Here is a 21,142-nt window from a genome sequence, read left to right as displayed (position 1 = left end):
TGTTTACTTGGTGAGAAATTCTTCAGGCAACAGTCACTCCAGGAGGGCTGGGCAAAGCTGGGAGTCCAGGCCAACTGGTTCAAAGTCAAAACTGGCCTTCCAGGCTAAAACCCAGGAAAGGCCCTGCCCAGAGCAGGCTTAGCAGCCAGAGTTAGTAACAACTAGTTAATCAGGATAGACACAATTGACCGGCATTCTTAGGCCAGCTGGGTTTTGGTTCACAGCCTCCCTAGAAGATCTCAGGCCACCTGCCCATGCCTTCTACCCTTTGAATGACAGTATTTCAGAGCCCTTGGGGGCTAACAAAGGGAGCGCTTCCTGCTGCCTCCTGCTCTGTGGCTTTGGCAGGTAAAGGGGTGGTGCTAGCAGTGGTCCAGCAGGTGGCAGCACATTCCTGAGGTCCAGGCAGCTCCCTGCCTTTCTTGGAGGTAGATGTGGGAGTCGAATGAGGCACCTGCCTACTGGCTGTCCCCCTGGGGCCACTGGCTTGCGTGTAAATGTCCTTATTTAGCACATGTTGGATAGAGTCTTTATTGGTTCCTTCTGAGAAGTGGGAGTTCTGGGTCCAGAGGCTCCTCCCCAGAGGGTTGAGCAGCAGGTGAGGTTTGCAGGCAGAAGGGAGCTGAGCCCTCAGGAAACAGCACAGATTCTGGGATTTTGTGCTCTGCCTTCCCCTAAACCAGCTGAGTGGGTAATATATGAAAGGGAATCTTGGTAGCTGTTTATTTTTACTAATATAAGAAATGTTGCTTTTCAAATCAGATATGCAAAGTTAAAAACTAAAAATGGCCCATAACCTCCCACCAACATAACCTTTGTTGACAATAAAAAATGATAGTAGGGTAGTGGTGGGAAATTAAAAAAAAAATGATAGTAAAGTAAGGCTTGCTTAAGGTTTGAAAATTTGAAATGCAGAATGGCCTAAAATGAGATGTGTTTCCCTCCCCTCCATCCTTAGCTTCTTCCCAGAGGAAACCACTCTTACATTTCTTGTGATTGCTTTGAGGAAAACAAAAAACAAGCTATGCACATGCCAGAGTATCTGAACTATTTTGATTTCATTTATTTGTTTATTTACATATTTTTAAAGAATGGGTCTTTTTAAATTGATTTTTTAGAGAGAGAGAGGCAGGGGGAGAGAGAAGCACCCATCTGCCGTTCCACCCATTGCCCCATTCATTGATCGACTCCTGCGAGTGCCGATCCGGGATCCAGCCCGCGACCTCGGCCTATCCGGACGTCGCTCCGACCAGCTGGGCCACCCGGCCAGGGCCTCATTTATTCGTTTATTTTAAGTCCCAAACTGACCATATTATGTATCTGTTCTAAGCCTTCCCCCCGCCCCCAACACACTATACCTTGAAGATCCTTCTTTTTTCTTTTCTTTTTTAAATTGAGATATAATTGACAGATCACATTGCCTTAGTTTTAGGGATATAACAGAATGGTTTGATATTTGTCTATAACATGAAATAACCACCATAGTAAGTCTAGTTGCCATTTGTCACCACACATAGTTACAGAGTATCTTTTTACCTTGTGATGACTTGGAGGCCTTTCTAGTCAGCACATATAGGTTTCCATCTATCACAGTTTTTTTACTGGATCTCCCTGTCGATGTTTCGGCTGGTGCCAGTGTGGGCTAATGTGAGCAGTGTGGGCTAATGCAGTGGACACGCTTGTGTTATGTCGGCACACTTCTGTAAGTCTGAGTTCCTAGGAATGGGTTAAAGGGAAAGTACCTTTTAAATTTCGATGGCAAAATTTTCCTCCAGAAATGTTGCCCCAGCTCACATGCCTACTGAGAGTGTGTGCCAGTGCGAGTTCCCAGGTGGCAGTGGAGGACCTGCCCCTGCCAGGAGCCAGTTGACACCCCTGCATGGAGTAGGCCCAGCCCCTCCGCTTCAGGCAGCAGTGGGCTCCCTCCACGGCCTTTGCCTCGTCCACTGCCAGTCTCCTTGGTGGTCGTGAGGCGACTGCTTCACTGCGGGAGCCAACAGCCTCTCTTTTAGGGATAGGGAACACTTTCTGGATTTCCCTTATCACTTCAGCAAGGTTTTCCTCTTCATCCAGGGTTAGGGAAAGTGAATGACTTTGTCTTCTGATTCTTCCAGGTGAAAAAGGCATATAGACAGAAGGCCCTTTCCTGCCACCCAGACAAAAATCCAGATAATCCCAGAGCAGGTGAGACTCTCCGAGGTATGGGGAAGAGGAGGCCAGCCACCTGCGCACGGCATCTTTGCCACCTGCGCCCCTGTGGGAGTGCTGTGGAATGCTGGAGCGCCTGGCGTGGCTCCTGGTGTCAGAGGTGTCTGGTCTGTTGCTGATGCACTCACCCTTCGTTGCTGTCTGTCACCTGCTGATGTCAGCTTTTTGCCTGCCTGTGGTTTCTTGGAGGTGCTTTTTTCTGAGGGAGTGCATCATCACTGAATCTAACTTAATTTTTCCCCTCTCTGTTTTTTGATCCTTATGATTAGCCGACCTCTTCCACCAGCTTTCTCAGGCCTTGGAGGTGCTGACCGACACTGCGGCCAGGGTGAGCACATCCTCCTCTACCTGAATTGTCCCCGTGGTCAGAGACCACCGTGGTACTCCAGTCTTGGTCCTCTGCCCTCTGCCATGAAGCACAGTCCTTTCTGTCCCAGCCTAGAGACACTCCCAGTGGCTCTGAGGCTTGGTGGTGGGGCCGGGAAGGAGGCTGGGCCGTATGCTTGTTCCCTGGCTGACTGTTCCCGTGTTCCTTTCTCCTGCCAGGCTGCGTATGACAAGGTCAGGAAAGCCAAGAAGCAGGCAGCAGAGAGGACCCAGAAGCTAGATGAGAGAAGGAAGAAAGTAAAGCTTGGTAGGTGACATCCTGGTGCTGGGTGGCCTGTGGTTTCCCTGGGCCATTTTTTAAAAAAGATTTTATTTATTTATTTTTAGAGAGGGGAAGGAAGGGAGAAAGAGAAGGAAAGAAACATCAAAGTGTGGTTGCCTCTCACATGCCCCCCACTGGGGACCCGGCCTGCAACCAGGCATGTGCCCTGACTGGGAATCAAACCAGTGACCCTTGGTTTGCAGGCTGGTGCTCAATCCACTGAGCCACACCAGCTGCGGCTCCCTGGGCTGTTTTTATGCGGCTCCCTCACCTTTCTTCTTAGAACTTCATTCTGTTGCAGCAACTTAAAGCCTCTTGGCCCCAGCTCCAGGAGAACCTTGTTCTCAGGGGTAGGTCCTAAAGGACACTCTCAGGGGTAATAACAATGGCTAGATTTACTGTTAGCTAAGCGCTGTGACAAATGTTTTATTATCTCTCTTAATTATCACAGTGCTCCAAGGGTGGGTATTACTAAGCCCATTTTTGGGGGACAAAGAAGGTAAGGCAGCAAGGATGAGGACTTGCTGGAGCTGTACTTCAACCCACGCAGTCTGAGTGGGTCCATGTTCTCGCTCACCATGCCATCCTGGGTCTGTTTGTTCGCCCCAGCCTCATTTCTTTTTATACCCTCGCCCGAGGACGTGGGGGGGGGGACATCGAGGTGAAAGAGAAACATTGACTTGGTTGCCTTCTCATACACACCCGGAAGGGGGATCGTACCAGCGACCTGGTGTCTGCCCTGGCTGGCAGTCAAACCTGTGACCCTTTGGTCCACGGGACAGCACTCCAACCCACTGAGCCACACCAGCCACATTTCTGCACAGTGGTTGCATTTTGAGAAGTCCCCTCAGAAGGATCCAAAGAGGTTCTGTTGTATCCCGAACGCGAGCAGAAAATCAAATGGAGATGTGTGGAGTGCACTTAGATGGTACTTTATTTTTACCTGCGCAGGGGCGAACTCCCAGGGTGCCCGTTAAGGCTGCAAAGGGGAGTCGTGCCAAACGCTTACAGGCTAGCTCTTTTATACGCGCGAAACAAGCAAGGAAGCAAGCTACAAAAGCCGGGGTTGCTGTTATCTCTGCATAGCTCTTGGTTCTGGAGGGACATTAACCAGATGTTAAAATTTTCTTTTGAACCCCTGTCTCCTGTGATAAGAACCATCTGTCTTACCTAATTTGTACCCTCATTTCAACCTAAGATGAGACTGGCGCCTCAAATTTTATGGCCCACCAACTAGTTGGCTATAACTCAGGATGAGCCCTCAAATCTCTGCAAATCATGGCTGACAATGTTGTTTCTCTTCCCCATCCATTCTAGTGACCTTCAAGAGGTTTTCTGCTTAGCAATGCTTATAATTGCCCAGCCCTCTTTCCTAGCTCTCAACAGTTCAGGCGTTCTTTTGCTTCTTAAACAGTTTTATTGAGTTATATATTTTTTATATTATAATATCCACTCATTTCAAGTGTACAGTTCAGTGATTTCTAGTAATTTACCAAGTGCTGTAACCATGGCTGTAAATCAGCTTCCTCACCCCAGTAAGGTTGGTTCAGGCATTCTTCACTCAATTCTCTCCCTGTTGTCTTGCTTACTTGATATCCACGTATATAATATGTACAGATACTGTTCCAGGCATCCACCTCTCTACCAAAAACAAACAAAAAATCTTGGAGATCGTAGGAAAGTAAAGTGCACAGAAAAAAAAGCAACGAATCCCAGGCCTGAGAGAAGGGTTTGTCACAGCAGCTGTCCTGGAACAGGGTCACAAGCAGGGCTTCGTGCCTGGGGTTCTGTCCTCACACAGAACCTGCCATCCCTGTTGGAGCTGCTGTGGCCGGGTTCACAGCGAGGCTTGGTAAATGTGAGTTGAGGGGCAAGTGAAGGAGACAGTGACGGTGTGGCTCAGGGGCGGAAAACACATCAAAGCCACAGCACGTCGCAGGTCAGGCTGTGGTGCCAGACCAAGGGACGGAGGCCCGCAGCCCCACTCCCTGCTGCACCTGACACACGCCGGGGTTGCTGACCAGAGGACCCGCCCATGCCCTGTTCGCTGATCGGAGAGCCAGCTTGGTCAGTGTGAGCTGGTTTAACTCTTCCAGACCCTGGCCACTCCGCTGGAGCCTACACTTCTTCTGTGCTCCGACTTTTTCGTAATGGACGTTAATTTGAGGGCACATGGGCATGGAGGGAGGGGGCAGAGTTACTTTATGGTTTCATCCTGTGTGAGACTGGGGAAGCAGCCAGGGCTGGGGGTGTGAGGCCATGTGGAAACTGCTTAGACCAGCCACTGGGACACGACCCTTGTGCCTAGATCTGGAGGCCCGGGAGCGGCAGGCGCAGGCCCAGGGCAGTGAGGAGGAGGAGGAGAGCCGGAGCACCAGGACACTGGAGCAGGAGGTGAGCTTCCGGGCGTGTGGGCCTGAGGCCACCTCTACGAGGTGGGGGAGGGTGGGCTTAGGTGGCTGTGGTGGCTGGGAGGCCATACCCTTCCCACCTTCTTCTGTGGGATCTGGGTACTCTGTCCTACCCGCAGGTTGCTGAGCCCTAGTTTACAGGTGGAACCTCCCAGGGACCTTTACAAGGGGAGCCAACCTGGAATTGGATCTGCACAGAATTGTCACCCCTCAAACCCCCGCTCTGCAGATCGAACGCCTGCGAGAGGAGGGTTCCCGGCAGCTGGAGGAACAGCAGCGGCTGATCCAGGAACAGATACGCCAGGAACGGGAGCAGAGGTTGAGAGGTGAGAGTCCCTCACCTCCATCTGCCGCCCACTCTGAGGTAGCTCTCTGTAGAAACTTGCGCCTGCTGGAACCCTGGTGGCACCCCACTCGGATGCATGCCACCTGTCCCTTCCTCCTACCAATTCTCTGGGGCCTATTTGCTTTTCATTCTGCCCTAGATCTCCTGGGCCGGTATGTCTTAGTCACAAGTAAGGCTGGTTCTATTTGGAGCAGGTCACCAGGAGAAGGACTCTGGGATACTTTGTCTTAGTAGAGTGGTGTGGCCTGTCGCTCTGCGCCCTGCCCCCAGAGGCACTCACAGCCTCGTGCTGACAGAGTGCTGACCGTGCCCTCCAGCAGGCAGCTGGGCAGCCTGCCCCAGGGTGGCAGCTCCTGGGGATGGCAGTGGAATTGCCTCTACCTTCGCCACCAGGCTCCTCAGCAGCGGTCAGATACTACCCTTGGTCAGGAGTGACCTTTTCTAGGTCCTTCTGGCCCTGGGATGTGTCTCCTTTGGGAGAACTCTCTCCTCATACTCTACCTTACTGATTTCCCCAAATTTCCTAGGAAAGGCAGAAAATCCTGAAGGCAAAGAAACTCCCAAGCTAAAGGTGAGCCCCATGGGAACCCGCAGGTCACCTGGCACTGCCTCCTCTGCGCAAGAACACATGCTTTCTGTGGCTCAAGGGGTTCTGGTGGGACTTGGTGGGGCCATGGATCTCTGGGAGCCTGCACCACCTCCCACACCTTTCCATCTCCCATGCCCGGGGGTTAGGAGGGCCTCTCAGTGCCCACCACAGGAGGCTGCCCTTAGCCCTGACTTGCAGGCGGCACTGCCAAGAAGCCCTCCAGGAGAGCACCTGACGGGGCTGGAGATGGGGCTACGGGTGAGCAGGCCGCCCTGCTTGTCCATTTGCAAGGGGAACACATTTTTGAGGGGTGCTCCCTAGGTTATTAGTGGAAGGAGTCTGTTCAGTCTGTAAAGCCCGGTACGCTGTTCAGGCAGAGGTGGGAATTCTGTGGTGATGCCTGCTGCTGTCTTTCCAGCTCAAGTGGAAGTGCAAGGAGGATGGGTCAGACAGCGGCTACTCCACAGATGTCCTCCTGCGGCTTTTTCAGAAGGTCTGCCCTGCCGACTCCCCTCCTTCCCATCGCCTCGGTCCGGACCCAGAGTCTCCATGCCTCACCTGCCCTAACATCTCTACCTGCCCTTTTGTCTGTCATTGACCATAGGACAGTTTAGCCTCGCCCTAGGCCCCGGCTGGACAGGGCCTAGGGCGAGGCTAAACTGTCCTATGGTCAATGTCCTATCAGCTCTCACTTGTGTTGCCGGGCCCCACCCCCAGCCTGTCTCATCTGCACTGCCCACTTCTGCCCCTGCCGTCCTTAGAAGCAGAGGCCTTGACTGAGTGTGGGGCGAGAGGAGGTGGGCATCTGGTGCAAAAGCCCTGTTCTCTTCACCATCTTTGGTCCCTGAGGCAGCTTTGTGACTGCCAGTCCAAGTCCCTGTCCTTGGCCCAACTCTCCTTTGCTTTTCTTCTGCATTCCTGGAAAAAAATCTTCCGCTCTCCTTCCCATCTGTGATCTTCCCTCCGGAAACCTGGCAACAAGAAGTAATCCCCCAGCTAAACACGCTGCAACGGGCCTCAGGGCAGCGGCAGCTTGTCTCTGGAGTGAGCTGGGCCTCCCTTGTCCCCACAGTATGGAGAGGTGCTCAGCCTGGTGCTTTCCAGGAAGAAGGCCGGCACCGCCGTGGTGGAGTTTGCAACTGTCAAGGCTGCGGTGAGTGCTGTGTGAGGCGCTGGGGAGCCGCTGCCAGCCCTGCCATTCCAGGGTAGGGACTTAGTTCTGTGGGTTCCCTGAGCGTAGGTACCCACACTCTCAGGGAACCTCTGGGCCAGCTCAGAGCCAAGGGATGTGCGGCAGAGTGCTCCAGGATAATGGGGAGCACAGGCCAACTCCATTTCCTGCTGCCTGGCTCCACACCCTCCCCTCTGCTGTCGGAGCTGGTAGACCTCCAGGCTGTGGCCCCACCTGCTTTTCCCCCTTGTCCACCTACCCAGTCAGAAGGCTTACACCCCCACTCACCCACAAGGAGTGTCAGAGCTTCGGTACGCCAAAGGAAAGGTGGTTCAGCTTTGCTTGGAGGATGAGATTGCTGGTTCTGGTACTTTCTGTGGGAGTAGAGAGAGCCACTCCCTAGCCGATTAGAGTGATGGGACTAACTGGATGCTGTGTTTGGCAGGAGCTGGCTGTCCAGAATGAAGTGGGCCTGATCGATAACCCTCTGAAGATTTCCTGGTTGGAGGGACGGCCCCAGGGCAGGGACGGCCCCAGCCACCCAGGACTGGCACAGGTAAGGAACCAGGCCTCACACAGGTGGGCCTGGTCAGGATTCGGGGGACCTTTTCCTGTTTGGGCTCTTTCCTCATAGACCCAGGTCGTCCTGATGGAGTCAGGTTGGCAGGCCCACCAACCAGAGCAGGAGGCCGTGATCCCGCGCTGACCCCTTTCCCTGCGAAGGCCTGTGGGCCCCACTACACACAGAATTCTCAGACCTCCGCCCACATCCCGGTCTCCTGTTGGGGACCTTCGTCAGCACCCGAAGGGGTTCTGGCCCGCACGCTGCTTGGTTTTAGTGTGAAGCATTTGGCACTGAGACAACCTGGTGCCGTGGGGAAGGGGCAGAGGACTAGGACAGCTGCTTCTGTCCCCGACTCATTTTCCAGGTGTCTGTCCTGCTGAGCAGAGGCACTGTCCCCTCCTTAGGAGTAACACTAGCTTCCTTACTGACACCAGGGTGCTTGCGGCCTGGGCGCCTGACTCTTGGCGAAGCAGAGGCTTCGGCTGCTGCCTCTCAGCACTAGCTGTTTGTCCCCACAGCTCCATGAGGGCTTTTGTGTAGCATCCCTCCCCCACCCCGCCCCTGACACACACGGTGGCCCTGATCACACCTGCCCTCACTCTGGTGGGCCAGAGCCTCTAGGCCAAGAGCTCTCCCTTCTCTGAAATGGCCTGCAGGTTTGTGTGGGAGCCTCAGACTGATGCGTTGAGGACCCGCTCTGGGAGACAGTGCCTCTCAGTGGGTGGGTCGGTGCGCAAGGCCTTTGCTCTCAGTCACCACACCCCTGCCTTCCCACTTGCCCCTCCCCTGGCTATGAGAGCGGGAAGCTCTCTCAGGGTATGTCCCAGACCCTGGACAGAGGGAGACAAGGAGCTGGCCTGAGCCCAGCTCAAGATCCTTCCCTAGAGAGCTCATTCCCTCACCACGTCCCCGCATTTTACAGCCCTAGACGACTTTCCATAGGCGGTCACACAGAACTTTCTTTATTAGCTCCTGCATCCAGAGGGGAGCCTTTCCTCTGGACACACCCACATAGGAGATGGGGAGTTGTGGAGGCAGTCCGCATCAAAGCTTCCTGCTCCCCCTGCCACACCTGGAATCTCAGAACCACCTGGTCCAGCCAACCTGAGCTCTGGTTTCAAGTCTTCTGGCCAAGCCACCGTGTGGGGCAGTAACACAGTGTGTGGCCTTGACCGAGGGGGCTCACCCCTGGGTGGTAGGCCCCCTTCTGCAGAGGGTTTAGACAGGGTGGAGCTCCGCAGTCCTGGTGGAGGGTTCTGGAGACCAGCTGTGCCTCTTCATGGTAACATCATGAGTTTTGTGTCCAGTCCTCCTTCATTCTTGTCAGGGAGCAGGACGGAGGGAGAGCTGCCACCGTTCTTGCTGCATTTCCCAAGGGCTCCCCTCAGCAATAATTCTGGGACCTCCCCAAAGCAGCCCATTACACCCTGTCAGTGCCTTCCGCCTGCAGTCCCTCAGGCCACCTTCCTCAGGCACTGGGACCGCCCCGGGCCGCTGTGTGGGCAGCTGGAGTCTCTCCTGCACCTTTCCCTGCTAATGGTTTGTGTGGCTTTCTTCCTAAGTGCTAGTGTATCCGCACATGCCTCGCTCTTCCCGCCGCCAACCCCTCCCTGCTGCTGCAGGCCTGCATGCTTCCACCTCCCCCACCATGCCTTGCTGGCCGCGGGCCGTGCTCCAGGCCAGCGCTCTCCAGTACAGCTGCCGTCAGCAATGTCGATGTTCACTCTCCATAGCCCGGTGTGGTAGCCCGCAGTCAGGTGTGGCCTATTGAGCATTTGCAATGCAGCTAGTGCAGCTGAGGAACTAAATTTTTAATTTTACTTGGTTTCAATGATTTAAATGTAAACAGCTGCATGTAGCTAGTGGCTACCACATTGGACAAAGTCAAGGCTGCCCCATCTCTCTCTCCTCAGATTTCCCCCCTTCCCTCTTAGGCCTGATTTGGACCACTTTAGTCTAGACCTGTCCTGTAACCTCTCTCTGTTGACAGTAGCCTCAGAGGCGGCTGGGGCAGGGTGTCACCCATCTGCTCTGTCCAGTCTGTGTGTCCTCCATTCTCTGACTCACCCCTTGTGCCACCCACCCCCTCTGCTGGCCTCTGCCTGGTCCCTGGACTTGCAGGCATGGCCTCCCTTTGCCAGTCCAGCCAGCGCCCTTCAGGGCTCACAACATGTCCAGCTTGCCTCTCTGCCTCTGGCCCTCCACTCTGGGGTGACCTGGAGGACTGTTGAGGACTCAGAGGGCAGGGAGGGCCCCAAATTCCTGTCCCCACCTTTTTCTTAATCCACAACTGTACCTTCCTTTCCTGGGTCCCCAGGCGTTCGGCTCTTCAGTCACCACACCTCTGCCCACCCTCACCCCATTCAGAAGCTGGGCTCACTGGGAAATTGCTCCCGCAGCATCTGTAGAACTTCCTCAAGAAGTGAAATCCCCAGGTCCACTTTGAAGGAGAAGAAGGGGTCATTAAGGTCCGGAGCAGGTGTCCTCTGGAAGGGGGGCGTATCCACAAGGTCCTCCTCAGAGTATTCGTGGAGGGGGCCTGCCAGGGAGCGTGCTGAGGGCAGGGTAACCGAGTAGGCTGCAGTGTAGGCAGGGGAGGGCTCCAGGATGTTGGGGCAGCTGGAGCTCTCTCGGTAGAGGCGCGGGGGCTTGGGTGGGGCCAGAAGTGTGGCCCGGGGCTGCTCATCTCCCCACAAAGGCAGGCGCCGGCCATCCGGCCTCCCTCGAAGCTCCCGGACCACCTCTCTGTTGCTGTACTCCTCATGGTCCCCGCCAGCCATGCTGGCCTGGCTGAGCACGCTGCCCTGCCGCCGAAGTCGCCGAGGCCGTCCCAGGCTCAGCCGCTTGAAGAAGGAAGCATTGCGGAAGGAGCCTTTCCGCCAGGTCTCCATGGACCTAGGTTGCCAGCAGACCTCAGAAGTCCAGTTCAAGAGTGGCTGGGGAGCATCTGGTCCCAGTGAACAACAAAGAGTGGGAGACAGCCCCCGTGGACCTTCAGCAGAGGTTGCCCATTTTCCGCCCAGCACAGACCTCAGGCCAGCATCCTGGGTGGTGAGACCAGGTCCCAGGAAGAGTAGAGCAGAGTGCTGTGAGTTCCTGGTGTCTGGAGTTTCCCAGAGGGACAGGAGCCGCCTGGTTACCTGATAGGGCAGTGGAAAGACCTGAAGACGCAGCAGCAGCCCCTTCTGAAGCCAGAGTGAGAGCAGCTCCAGGGGTGTCGGAGACAGACAGGTCTTCCCGGCCGGCAGGAGCGGCTTGTGCTTCTTCCCTCTCTCCCTGCCCCTGGTGCTCTCCGCCGGGTACCCTGCCTGCACTGAGTGCCTGGCTGGTTGTGCCGGTGTGTGGCACGGAGGTGTGTTGTTCTCAGCTGACTCAGTCAGGTGGGAAGCCGGGGTTTCGTGCTCTGAGGTGATTGCAGCATCCGCACGCAGGGGTTGGAGCAGCCGTAGCCAACACCCCAGGGCCACCGGAGAGCTTAAGATTCCTCTGGGGGCTGGTCTGGGGCCAGCCCTGCTTTCTGTGTCACCACACTGTCTCCTTTTGCCCCGCCACCGGGGCCCTAGCAGGTGGCCCAGCTGCCCAGCCCCCAGCGTGTCTGGGAGGGAGGAGCTGAGGGAGGGTGGCAGTTAATTGAAAGGCAGGTGTGTGGAACAATTGTTAGGGAAGGAAGAGACCTGTTGCTGGTGTGGGTGACTCAGCCCTGGGGCCTGGTGACAGGCCTTCATTAGCGGAGCCCACAGGTATGGGGGGAAGGAGGCAGAGGGTGTGTTAACAGGGAGCAGCCCCATGCCAGTAAAGGGCCGGCTCTTTCCAGGGCCGGGCTCAGGGTACGCCAGGGTGACTCTGAGTTTTCTCAGCAGAGCACTATTACCTTGGAGAGAGAATTGCCCTCCCCTTGGCCTGGCACTCAGTCTGGCTGCTGGGTTTCCTCATTCTTCCGCATTTACCCGATGGCCTCAGGGCAGGGGAGAGCAGCTGAGGGGCAGGGTCCTGCTGCCTCCTACCACGTGCTCCAGTCCTTCCCCCTGGGCTGCCCTGGCCTCACTTGAGGCCCCTCCTCTGTGGAGGGGACTGAGCCACATGGACTGCCTTGAACTGTCAGCAGCGCTCTGGGCCTGGCTGGGAAGGTCTCTCCTGGCTCTCCTCAGAACTCTGGCCCAGGGGAGAGGAGTGGGGCGGGGCTGAATAACACTTCCTGGCTCTGTACACCCCTTCCTCCAAACCAGTTGGCCAGGGCCTGGCACCTTAACCCCAGCCACTCCCTTCTTATTCTCTGGGTCACTGACCACCACTGTCTCCTCCCGACTTACTCCATGAGAGTGCACCAGTTTGGCAGGCCACAGGACAGGGCTCGGCTCCTTTGCCTGCTCTGCAGCGCCTGGTCCGGCCTGCTTCTGGGCCCCGTAAGGTGGGCTTCACACTGCCCACGGCTCCAGCTGCCTCAAGGGAGGAAGTGATTTCATTCCCACCACAGACCTTATCAGGGCGTGGGGTTGGCCACTCAGGGCTCGTGGCACTGTTTAGCTGCTTCTCCACCCCTCGGCCCAGGCCCGCTGAGGTGGTTGTTTATTATTCTTTTGAATATTAAAATGCAGCAGTCTCTAATCCCCTGCACTTTGCTGGCAAGATCATAAAAGAAAAGGCTACAGCCCTACCCTCCAGGAACCCTGGTGTGTATTTTTAGGAGGCAAGCCAGCCTTAACGCTTGTTTCTCTTTTTCAGGGTGGGGCTGGTTGAGACTGTCTAGGGTAGGGCTTCCTTCTGCGTCCTCAGCAGGGGCCAGACCACAGGAGGATGGGGAGCTGCGAGGTAGCAGTGCTGCCACCTCTGCCTGGCAGAGCAAAGTGGGCTTCTGAACCTCTGACAACGTCCCTTCGCTGGCAGCCTGTCAGCAGCAGAGCGGTGGGGCAGAGGGCTGAGAGGAAACCAAGGGCGATGGGGGCCTGGCTAGAGCATGAGGAAGCGAACAACCTGGGAAAGACGAACCGGAGTTGACTGCAGATGTGCAGGGCCTGAGGGGGACGGTGGGGACAGTCACTGGTGGCCATGGGTGGAGGAGCCGGCCTGGAGGCCAAAGGCTCTGAAGAAATGGATGGACTGGGGTTGCAGGCTGCTCCAGGCTCCTTCCCTTCCTGGGCATCATTCTTCCTTGACTCTTGACTGTAGCTCTGCCGAGGCCCTGTCCTCTGAGTCTGTGGGGCTGTGCCCTGACCACTCCCTGTCCCTCCTCTGTCCCCCAGGGCTCAGTGGTGTCCGAGAGGGACTACGAAAGCCTCGTCATGATGCGCATGCGCCAAGCAGCTGAGCGGCAGCAGCTGATTGCCCAAATGCAGCAGGAGGACAACCTGGGGCAGCCCACATAGCTCCGGTTCTGCCAACCACAGCCTTTTTCTTAACCCTCACCAATAAACTTTTTTTTTTTTTTAAAGGTCTGCCTCTATCGCTTACATAGGTGCAGGGCGCTGGCCTGTCCAACTGCGGCCCTGGTTGCCTGGCCCTCCCTCCGCTGCGGCGGACAGACCCTCAGGGAGGCGGTGCACTTGGTGAGAGCCCCTGCACGCACAGCTTAGGGTCAACACTCATCAGGCCCTTTATTGGACTAGCTACACAGTCCTGGACCATTGCTCCTGGCCAAGGGCAGTCTGGCTCTTGCTAGCCCCTCTGCCCACCCTCCAGGACCCTGCAGCCAGCTGGGAGGTGGAGGGGCTGCCGGGAGCACCAGGGCGAGAGGCCCGCTCACCCTGCCCCTGCTGAGGCAGGTTTCAAAGAAGGCCATTCACTGCCCAGTGATGCTAGGGCCAGGAAAACCGACCATCTGGGAAGAGGGGCAGGGCTGTGAGTGAGGTGGGGGTTGGGATTGGGGCCCCTGGCAACCAAAGAAGGGGTGCCCTGTGCGTTCCTCAGTTTGAGTCACTCCTTGTGCAGGCACCACACCAGCGTCTGGCCCACGCCGGTCATGCTCAGCACACGGAAGCCCCTGCGTTCCAGCTTGTCCAGGACTATCCGAGGGGGGTCGTTGACATAGTACTCCTGGCTGTGAATGGAAGGAGGGGGCAGTGTGAGAGGCTGCACGGTGATGAGGGACGCACGTACTGGTGCCTCACTGGTTGGCTGGTGTCTCCCCGGCTAAGTGCGCGAGCCTGGGCCCCTCCCCTGCCAAGCACTTCTTGTGCGTTGTCTCATTTATTCCTCTCAACAACCTGAGGAGGCTCATTGATTGTTCTCACTTTATAAATGACAGAACTGAGAGGGCTTAAGTGGCTTTCCCGATGACGGAAGACTGGAACGCACTGGTCGGCTGACAGCCCCGCCTGCCCTCACCTGCCGCACTGCTCAGGGGGGGCCGGCTGCTCTCCCCAAGGTCCTCACCCAGGCCTCTGGCCCTCCTGCTGCCCAGCGTGGCATTAACAGTTCCTGGCTCTGGGTGTCTCTCCCTGGCACAGAGAATGCTTGCCTTTTCTTCTTTCAGAGTGAATGAATTCTAAAGAGCCAGCAAGTAGATAAAGGGCTCAAGCCCCAAGCTGGGCATCTCCAGACAAATGCCTCATGGCAAAGGGATAGGGTTGCGGCTCCAACCCTGACCCAAGGGGCTGGCAAGAGCTCTCCACTCCTTTGCTGCCCGCTTTGAACTGGGACTCACTCTGGGGACCCTTCTAAGGAGTTCCAGCCTGTGGAGCCAGGGGGTGGGGAGGGGCAGAAAAGGAAGCAGCTCTCACTGCTTAGACTTGGAACTGGTGAGAAGAATGCCAAGGGAAGTGGCCAACTCCCCAGGCACCTGGTCGAGCTGGAAGTAGGACCCAAGCTGCCTGCTCCATTTCTAGGGCTTAGCTTTGTTAATCAGATGGCTCTTCAAGACAAACCTTTTCCTCTTTGCCTTTCTTTGCCTTGAGAAGGTCCAGCTTGAACGGGGGTAGGACAAGGACCAGTCCACTTACATTGATCTATATCCAGGAAACTAGACTCTGTCCTGGGACTTTGTCCTTGGTCTCTCTTGTGAAGGGAGAGCCAGTGGGAAAGCCTTCAGAGCAAGCCTGGGGCAGGGGTGGGGGGCTGTGAGGCTAGAGACCTGCCCGGCCAGCCCTACAAGGGTGCAGAGCCCCGGGAGGCAGGCAGAGGGGCTCTGAGTTTGGGCAGTGGCGTGGCCGCTGGGTTTGGTGGTGTGTGAAGGGAGCAGGGACTGGTCTGGGGGCCAGTGAGAAGATACTTAGGAATGCCACTACTTACAAGTTGTTTCCCAGGACACCCCTTCTTGAGGCCCCCAGATGCTGCATCAGCTCTGGATCTGAGTGTTCATCGCCCACTAAGGTGGGACCCACCTCCTGCAAAGTAAGCAACAGTGGTTGCTTGGCTGGCTGCCAGGTAGAGGTGGAAGGTCTCGACTCTCCTTCCTTCATTGCCTGATGGCACTGAGTCAGTGGCAGGTAAAGGCTGGAGGGGTTGGTGAGGGAACTTCAGGGCTGAGAACAAGCTGGCAAAGGGTGAGGCCAGTCAATGACCCAGCCAAGCAATGTGAGGCTTCTCTAGCCCCTCCGAGCTGAGCCGGGCAGTGCCTGAGTTAACTGACACCTTCACGCCAGGCACCACCCACCACCGTTTGGCAGGTATCAGAACCAGCTGGAGAACAGAGAAAAGAACACCTGTCCACACAAATACTTGTACAATAATGTTTGTAACAGCTAATTATTCATAATTAGCAAAAAGCTTTTCAGCTGCTGAGTGGATAAATAAAATGCGGTATAGACATATGATGGAATCTTATTTGCAGTAAAAAGAAATGAGTGCTGATATCTCCTTTAGTACAGATGAACCTTGAAAACCTTATGTAAATGAAAGATGCCAGGTACAGGACCATATTTTACGACAGCAAGTAGATCGGTGGTTACTTGGGGCTGGGGGACTGGGGCAGGGGCAATGAGGAGTGACTGCTAAGGTGATAGGAATGTCCCAGAATTTATTAGGGTGATGGTTGCAAAACTCGGAGTATGCTAAAAAAAAACATCACAAAACCCACTGAGTTGTAAAATTGGTGACTTCTATGGTATGTGTATTATACAGCAATAAAGCTGACATTTTTTAAAAATCACCCGAGGACCACTGAATTCCCACACCCCAGGCTTACCGTGTTTGGGGAGGTCTGGGAAGGGGCCCAAGACTCCACATTTTAACAACTTCTCCAGCGACTGGTTCTCAAACCACTGCCCTAGGGCACTGCTGAGACCGCTCTTGTCTCCTGTCACGTGGTGAGTCCACCCTTTCCTTCACTCCCAGGAGGCTGCTTACCCTCCGCTGAATCACCCCCGCACTGGAAGTGAGAAGGGACAGAGGAGCGACCTGCTGTCCAGCTGGGGACCAAATCATATCACTCTGCAGCTAAACGGAGACCCTTGGGGCAACCAGGAAACTGCGCCCGGAGAAGGGAAACGACTTGTGACTCCTGAATAGTGTTCTTCCCACCTCTAACCTCATGGGCGACGGTCTCCCCTTCCTTTCTTCGTGCGCAGGAAGGTCTTTCTTTTCCTTTCCTAATGCTTCAGGGGCAGCTCTTCCTGGACGGCTTAAGGGTGCAGCTAGCGGCTGCGGGTGGGCTGGGCACTTGGAATAGGTGGTGTAGCCTCTTAGCACGTCCTTTTCTTTTTCAAACCTCTTTCCCTCAGATTTTTGCACTTTCCCCCCACTCCCCCCACTCCCCATGCGGAGAGGCTCTGTGTAGGGCAGTGGGTGTTGCACGTGTGAGGTCAGGGTTTCCCGTGGACAGGTAGGACGGCAGCCGCGCGCAGGGCGCGGGGATGCAGGAACCTGGCGGCCTTCGAGGCCCGGAAGGCGGCGGGCGGGTCAGAGTCCGGGGAGCCCAGCAGAGTCCGATCCCCAGCCTCCCTGCCAGCGGTCGGGGCTGGGGCGGGAGTGTTCCGGACGGCTTCGCAGACCAGCACCCCCAGACGCTGACCAGCAGGGAGGCGCCAACATGCGGCCGCAGCCCGGGTGCCCAGGCCCGGCCCCAACTCCACTGGTCAGGCAGGGCTACTCACCATGCGGATCTGGGTGCTGATGAGCACGTAGGGCATGGTGCGCGCGACCCAGCTAGGCTCCCGACGTGGGCTTCGGGCTTGCCACCGACGCCAGCCCTGGGGCTCCAGGACTGCCACCACCACCCCGAGTCCCTACCGTTCTGGCCTCTGGCGATGCCAACCCCCCAGTGCTCCTGGTCAGACCGTAGCGGCGTCCAATCAGGAGCGGGCACCCGTGACGCGCCCCCGGCACCAGTGACTCAGGGCCCGCCCCTGCCCCCGGGCCGCGCACACAGAGGGTGCAGGTTGTGGGGGGCTGCTCCGGTACTCGTGGCCTGGAAGCTAGGGTGACCCGCCAGACTCCCTTTCTACAGTGGGCCAAGGCACCAAATGCGGATGTTGACTTTGCACCCTCTTACTGCAACACTCTCAGTAACAGGTTCTAAAGTCCGGTTGGTGTCCTCACCCCCTCCCCCACCCCGTGCCAGTGAAGCCTCCCACGCTCCAGCCCATAGCACCCAGGTACGCCTCTAAAGATTTTAGTGGATCCCACTTCCAGTCCTGAAGACACGTTCTCCAGAGGCTCCTTCGGCGCAGTGAGACGCGGGTAAGAGCCTGTGGTTACAGCCAAAGTACCGCCTCTCCAGCGCTGCGCATTCCCGCCCCCCTGACTAATTCCTAGCACAGCGGCTGGCCCCTGCATTTCTGGGATGCAATCGGTAAACCTGTAAAGGAACTGAGCGGTTGGCTGGGTGCCAATCCTGGAGGGACTTGAACCAACAGAATTTGACCCTCCTTTTGGAGAGCTTTCCGCGAAGCTGGAGACAGGTGGCACAAGCGGAGAGCACAAGGCAACACCCAGGGCAAAATAAACAACTTCTCCCGCACCGCTCACCCGTGAGAGGGCAGCGAGTTCACCTCCGTGCGTCATCTGGCTGTAGCAAAATCTAACAACTCAACATTCTTGGTCTTATTGTGATTGGTTCTTTTTTGTTTAAATCCGCACTCAATATTTTATTGATTTTAGAGAGAGAGGAAGGGGGGGGAAGGAGAGACAGAAAAATATCGATGCACATCCATGGGTTGCCTCTTGTACGCGCCCGACCCAGAATCAACCTAGGTATGTGCCCTGACCAGGTGTATGGACGACGCTCCAACTAACTGAGCCACCCGGCCAGGGCATGACTGGTTCTTTAAAAAAACAAAACAAAACTGAAACTGTCTGTAACTTTCCAGCCCAGCGATTGAAAAATCTTGACTTCATTGAAGGGCTCATGGGTTATGCTCCGTCTCCAGCACTTTGACAGATACGAAGAGAGCTGTAAGGGCAATAGGAAGTTGTATTTCTACAGGATTCTTTGTGGTCTAATTCATTTTCCGTACTCTCTACCCCTCCCCCCAGGGTTAACAAATTAGCGAGAGAGAAGACAGACATATTCATGATTAACAAAGGATTTGTTAAACTGACAAAGGATGAATGCTCAGGGCATATGAAGAACTACAAATCAATGAGAAAAAGATAAATCAATAGAAGAAACATGGGCAAATGATTAGAATAGGCACTTTTCAAAAGAGGGAATGAAAATGTCCAATAAACATATAGCATGATGTTCAAGATCATTAGAAATCCCAGAAATGCAAATTAAGCTACATTTTTAACCACAATGAGACACTGTTTTAAGGATTTGCCAGAATAAAAGTAAACATCAAGTATTGGTGAAGATAATTGGTGAATGTATGTGACAGCTGAAACACTACTGTTGGGAATGCAAAGTCTGGTTGATGCAATTGCCTTGCACCTTGGAAAACAACTTGGCAAGATCCGGTAAAGCTGAAAACATGCATTCCCTGTGAACCAGCCCGTCGCTCCGACACAAACCCCAGGAACACTCACCGGGTACGAGAATAGTCATAACAGCACCCTGAGCGGTGTGCCCAGTTGGTGGGGCGGCCTCTGGCAAAGTGAAAGGAAGGTTGCCTGTTTGCTTCCTGGTCAGGGCTGATGGGTGCTTCTCTCCCCCTCTTCCTCCCTCCCTTCTCCTCTCCCAAACCAACCAACCAACCAAACAGAGGTGGTTAAATTATAAAGAAAATTAAGGGAATGATAAATGTAAATTCAGAGTAGGTGTTATCTTGGAGAGCAGAGGAAGGGATAGGATGGGGAAAGACATGTATTATATATATTCTTTTGTAGCTATTAAGTAATTTATAAGAACAATTTAAAAATAAGAACACTTTTTAAAATGTCAAGTTCCTTAGAGCAGCGATTTTTCAACCCGTGAGCCTCAAGAACTTTTAAAACATGCAATACCTGACCTTTTAGTCAGGGGCACTGGCCTCTTTTCCCTGAGACTGTCAAATTTAAAAATGACAACAGCCAGCACAGCAATAGCCGTCGGGTGTGAGTGCCCTGTCTTGGCCGTCAATATATAGTCATATAGTGGAGCTGCATCTTATTGGTCACGTCACATAAGGTTGTGCCTGTTGGTTAATTCTTGGTACTAGAAACCCTTATACACACATATAGGCACCTGATATTTTAAAAACTCACTTTGGAGCAAAAAGAGTAGGTAATTACTACTTGTATTATATATTTTTTGTAAATCAATCAAAATTACACCTCTTATTTGTCAGATCGGCAAAAAATGCACATTGGTATGCTGCAGAATTTTAGTAATTACTTTATATGTGTCGTGAGATGGGAAAGGTTGAAAATTGCTGCCTCGGGCTGCTGGCTGGACCGCGTCCAACCCCGATGCAGCGCATTTCAACCTTTTCCATCTCGTCGCACACGTAAACCAATCACTGAAATTCTGTGGGACACCAAAAAACATATTTTTTGCCAGTCTGAAAAAAAAGTTATATTTTTGATTCATGCATACCAGGTGGCTATTGTATTGGCTGTTGTCATTTTTAATTTTTTATTATTACTGTTACTTATCGTTGGCACCATTACAGATGTCCCCATTTTCCCTCACTTTGTCCCCCTCCCCTGGCCTTCAACACACTGTTGTCTGTGTCCACGGGCTATGCATACATGTTTTTTGGCTAATCTCTTCACCTTTTATTCAGACCTGTTGTCATTTTTTCAATTTGACAGTCTAAGGGAAAGAGGTCAGTGCCCCTGACTGAATAGTCAGATATTGCATGTTTTAAAAATTCTTGCAGCACAAGGGTTGAAAGTTGCTGTCCCGAGGCATTTGACTATTGTCACCTCACTTGGGAGAGCCAGGTAGATGAGGGGTCATGTTCTGGTCAGAGGGCAGGACAGGAGTTTGGGGCCCGTGTGCTCTGCTTCCCTCTCTCAGGCTGAGCTGTGGAGAAGTGCGGAGGCGACGGAAGGGCACTGCATCTCTCAGGCTGCTCTGGCTTTATTACATTTGCAAAACTGGTCTGCAGATGCAGCTTGAGATAGAGGGCTTCACCCAGAATCACCCCCACCCCTCCCCCTGATTGCCCTGGCAGCCTCATGCCTGCCAGATAACATCTTTAATATCCAGGGGGAAATGAATTCCTGCGCTTGGTCTGCCCATCCGGCCTCGCCTCTTGCCAGAGTCTATTTATCTGGCAGGTCTTCCTCCCCTGTAAACAGGAGAAATTGTTCTTCCACAACTCAGCTTTTCATCATGAAAGCATCGTCCAAGTGGCCGGGCCTGATGTTGATGATTGCTTCTTTCTTTCCTCTGTTTAGCTTTTATGGGCGGCTTCTGCATCAGAGCTGTGTTAGGCACAGAGGACAAGAAGACGGGCAGCCATGGGTTCTGTCCTGGAGCAGGGAGCAGTCCCATGAGGCAGACAGACCAGAAAGCAACGATCACGGGACCAAGTGTAATGGGGTAACAGAGCTTCAGAAGCAAAGGAAGATAAAAAGATTAATTCTACCAGAGGAAATGAAGCTCTATTCCCTCCAAAATTAAGTTAACATTTTTTTATTACAGAAGAAAAATTTATACATGCTTAGTTCAGAAAAAATAAGAAAAAATAAAGGAAAAGGATATTAAAAACATTCTTTTAATATGAAAACACTTAACCTAAAAATAAAAGGCCAAAGTGAGAGGCAACAAGCTTTCACTGAGATCAAAAAGAATAGCTCCTGGGGAAGCTGTGATTCAGGCAGAAGGCCAGATAACAGAGGAGACAAAGGTGAGGGGTATTTTTGAGAATGGGAAGGGGAGCAATTACCATATTTTGCCATGTA

At 54.2% G+C, this 21,142-nt stretch overlaps 3 protein-coding genes across 3 annotated transcripts in view; 1 reads left to right on the top strand and 2 right to left on the bottom strand.

Moving 5' to 3' along the window:
- Positions 1-13,367, top strand: part of DNAJC17 (DnaJ heat shock protein family (Hsp40) member C17) — a 29,703-nt gene extending 16,336 nt beyond the window's left edge. The window contains exons 2-11 of the mRNA XM_024567666.3: positions 2,115-2,184; positions 2,478-2,536; positions 2,755-2,842; positions 5,166-5,251; positions 5,498-5,594; positions 6,142-6,185; positions 6,622-6,696; positions 7,276-7,356; positions 7,820-7,930; positions 13,180-13,367. Coding sequence (XP_024423434.1) covers positions 2,115-2,184; positions 2,478-2,536; positions 2,755-2,842; positions 5,166-5,251; positions 5,498-5,594; positions 6,142-6,185; positions 6,622-6,696; positions 7,276-7,356; positions 7,820-7,930; positions 13,180-13,302 — 834 coding nt within the window. The 3' untranslated portion in view covers positions 13,303-13,367. The remainder of the gene's footprint in view (positions 1-2,114; positions 2,185-2,477; positions 2,537-2,754; positions 2,843-5,165; positions 5,252-5,497; positions 5,595-6,141; positions 6,186-6,621; positions 6,697-7,275; positions 7,357-7,819; positions 7,931-13,179) is intronic.
- C7H15orf62 (chromosome 7 C15orf62 homolog) lies at positions 8,901-13,182 on the bottom strand. Its single transcript, XM_053927899.2, has one exon. The coding sequence runs from the start codon at positions 10,828-10,830 to the stop codon at positions 10,303-10,305; it is 528 nt and encodes a 175-aa protein (XP_053783874.1). The 5' UTR covers positions 10,831-13,182; the 3' UTR covers positions 8,901-10,302.
- Positions 13,368-13,505: 138 nt separating the features above from the next.
- On the bottom strand, positions 13,506-17,326 carry GCHFR (GTP cyclohydrolase I feedback regulator). Its single transcript, XM_024568110.4, has 3 exons — positions 16,966-17,326; positions 15,164-15,258; positions 13,506-13,973 (listed from the first exon to the last, which is right to left on the bottom strand). Exons 1-3 carry the CDS (start codon positions 16,999-17,001, stop codon positions 13,850-13,852), a joined length of 255 nt encoding a protein of 84 aa, XP_024423878.1. The 5' UTR covers positions 17,002-17,326; the 3' UTR covers positions 13,506-13,849.
- Between the last annotated feature and the right edge of the window lie 3,816 nt (positions 17,327-21,142).

This window comes from Desmodus rotundus, chromosome 7, assembly GCF_022682495.2.
Source record: "Desmodus rotundus isolate HL8 chromosome 7, HLdesRot8A.1, whole genome shotgun sequence".
Classification (NCBI taxonomy): domain Eukaryota; kingdom Metazoa; phylum Chordata; class Mammalia; order Chiroptera; family Phyllostomidae; genus Desmodus; species Desmodus rotundus.
This window is presented reverse-complemented; position numbering and strand designations above follow the sequence as displayed.

Bases quoted from the DNA above. Each gene is read 5' to 3' on its own strand.
- C7H15orf62 (XM_053927899.2), bottom strand. From the start codon at position 10,830: ATGGAGACCTGGCGGAAAGGCTCCTTCCGCAATGCTTCCTTCTTCAAG.
- GCHFR (XM_024568110.4), bottom strand. From the start codon at position 17,001: ATGCCCTACGTGCTCATCAGCACCCAGATCCGCATG. The intron at 15,259-16,965 runs GTGAGTAGCCCT...CTTACTTTGCAG, and splicing joins TCAGCACCCAGATCCGCATG to GAGGTGGGTCCCACCTTAGT. The intron at 13,974-15,163 runs GTAAGTAGTGGC...TTCCATTCACAG, and splicing joins GGTGTCCTGGGAAACAACTT to CCAGGAGTACTATGTCAACG.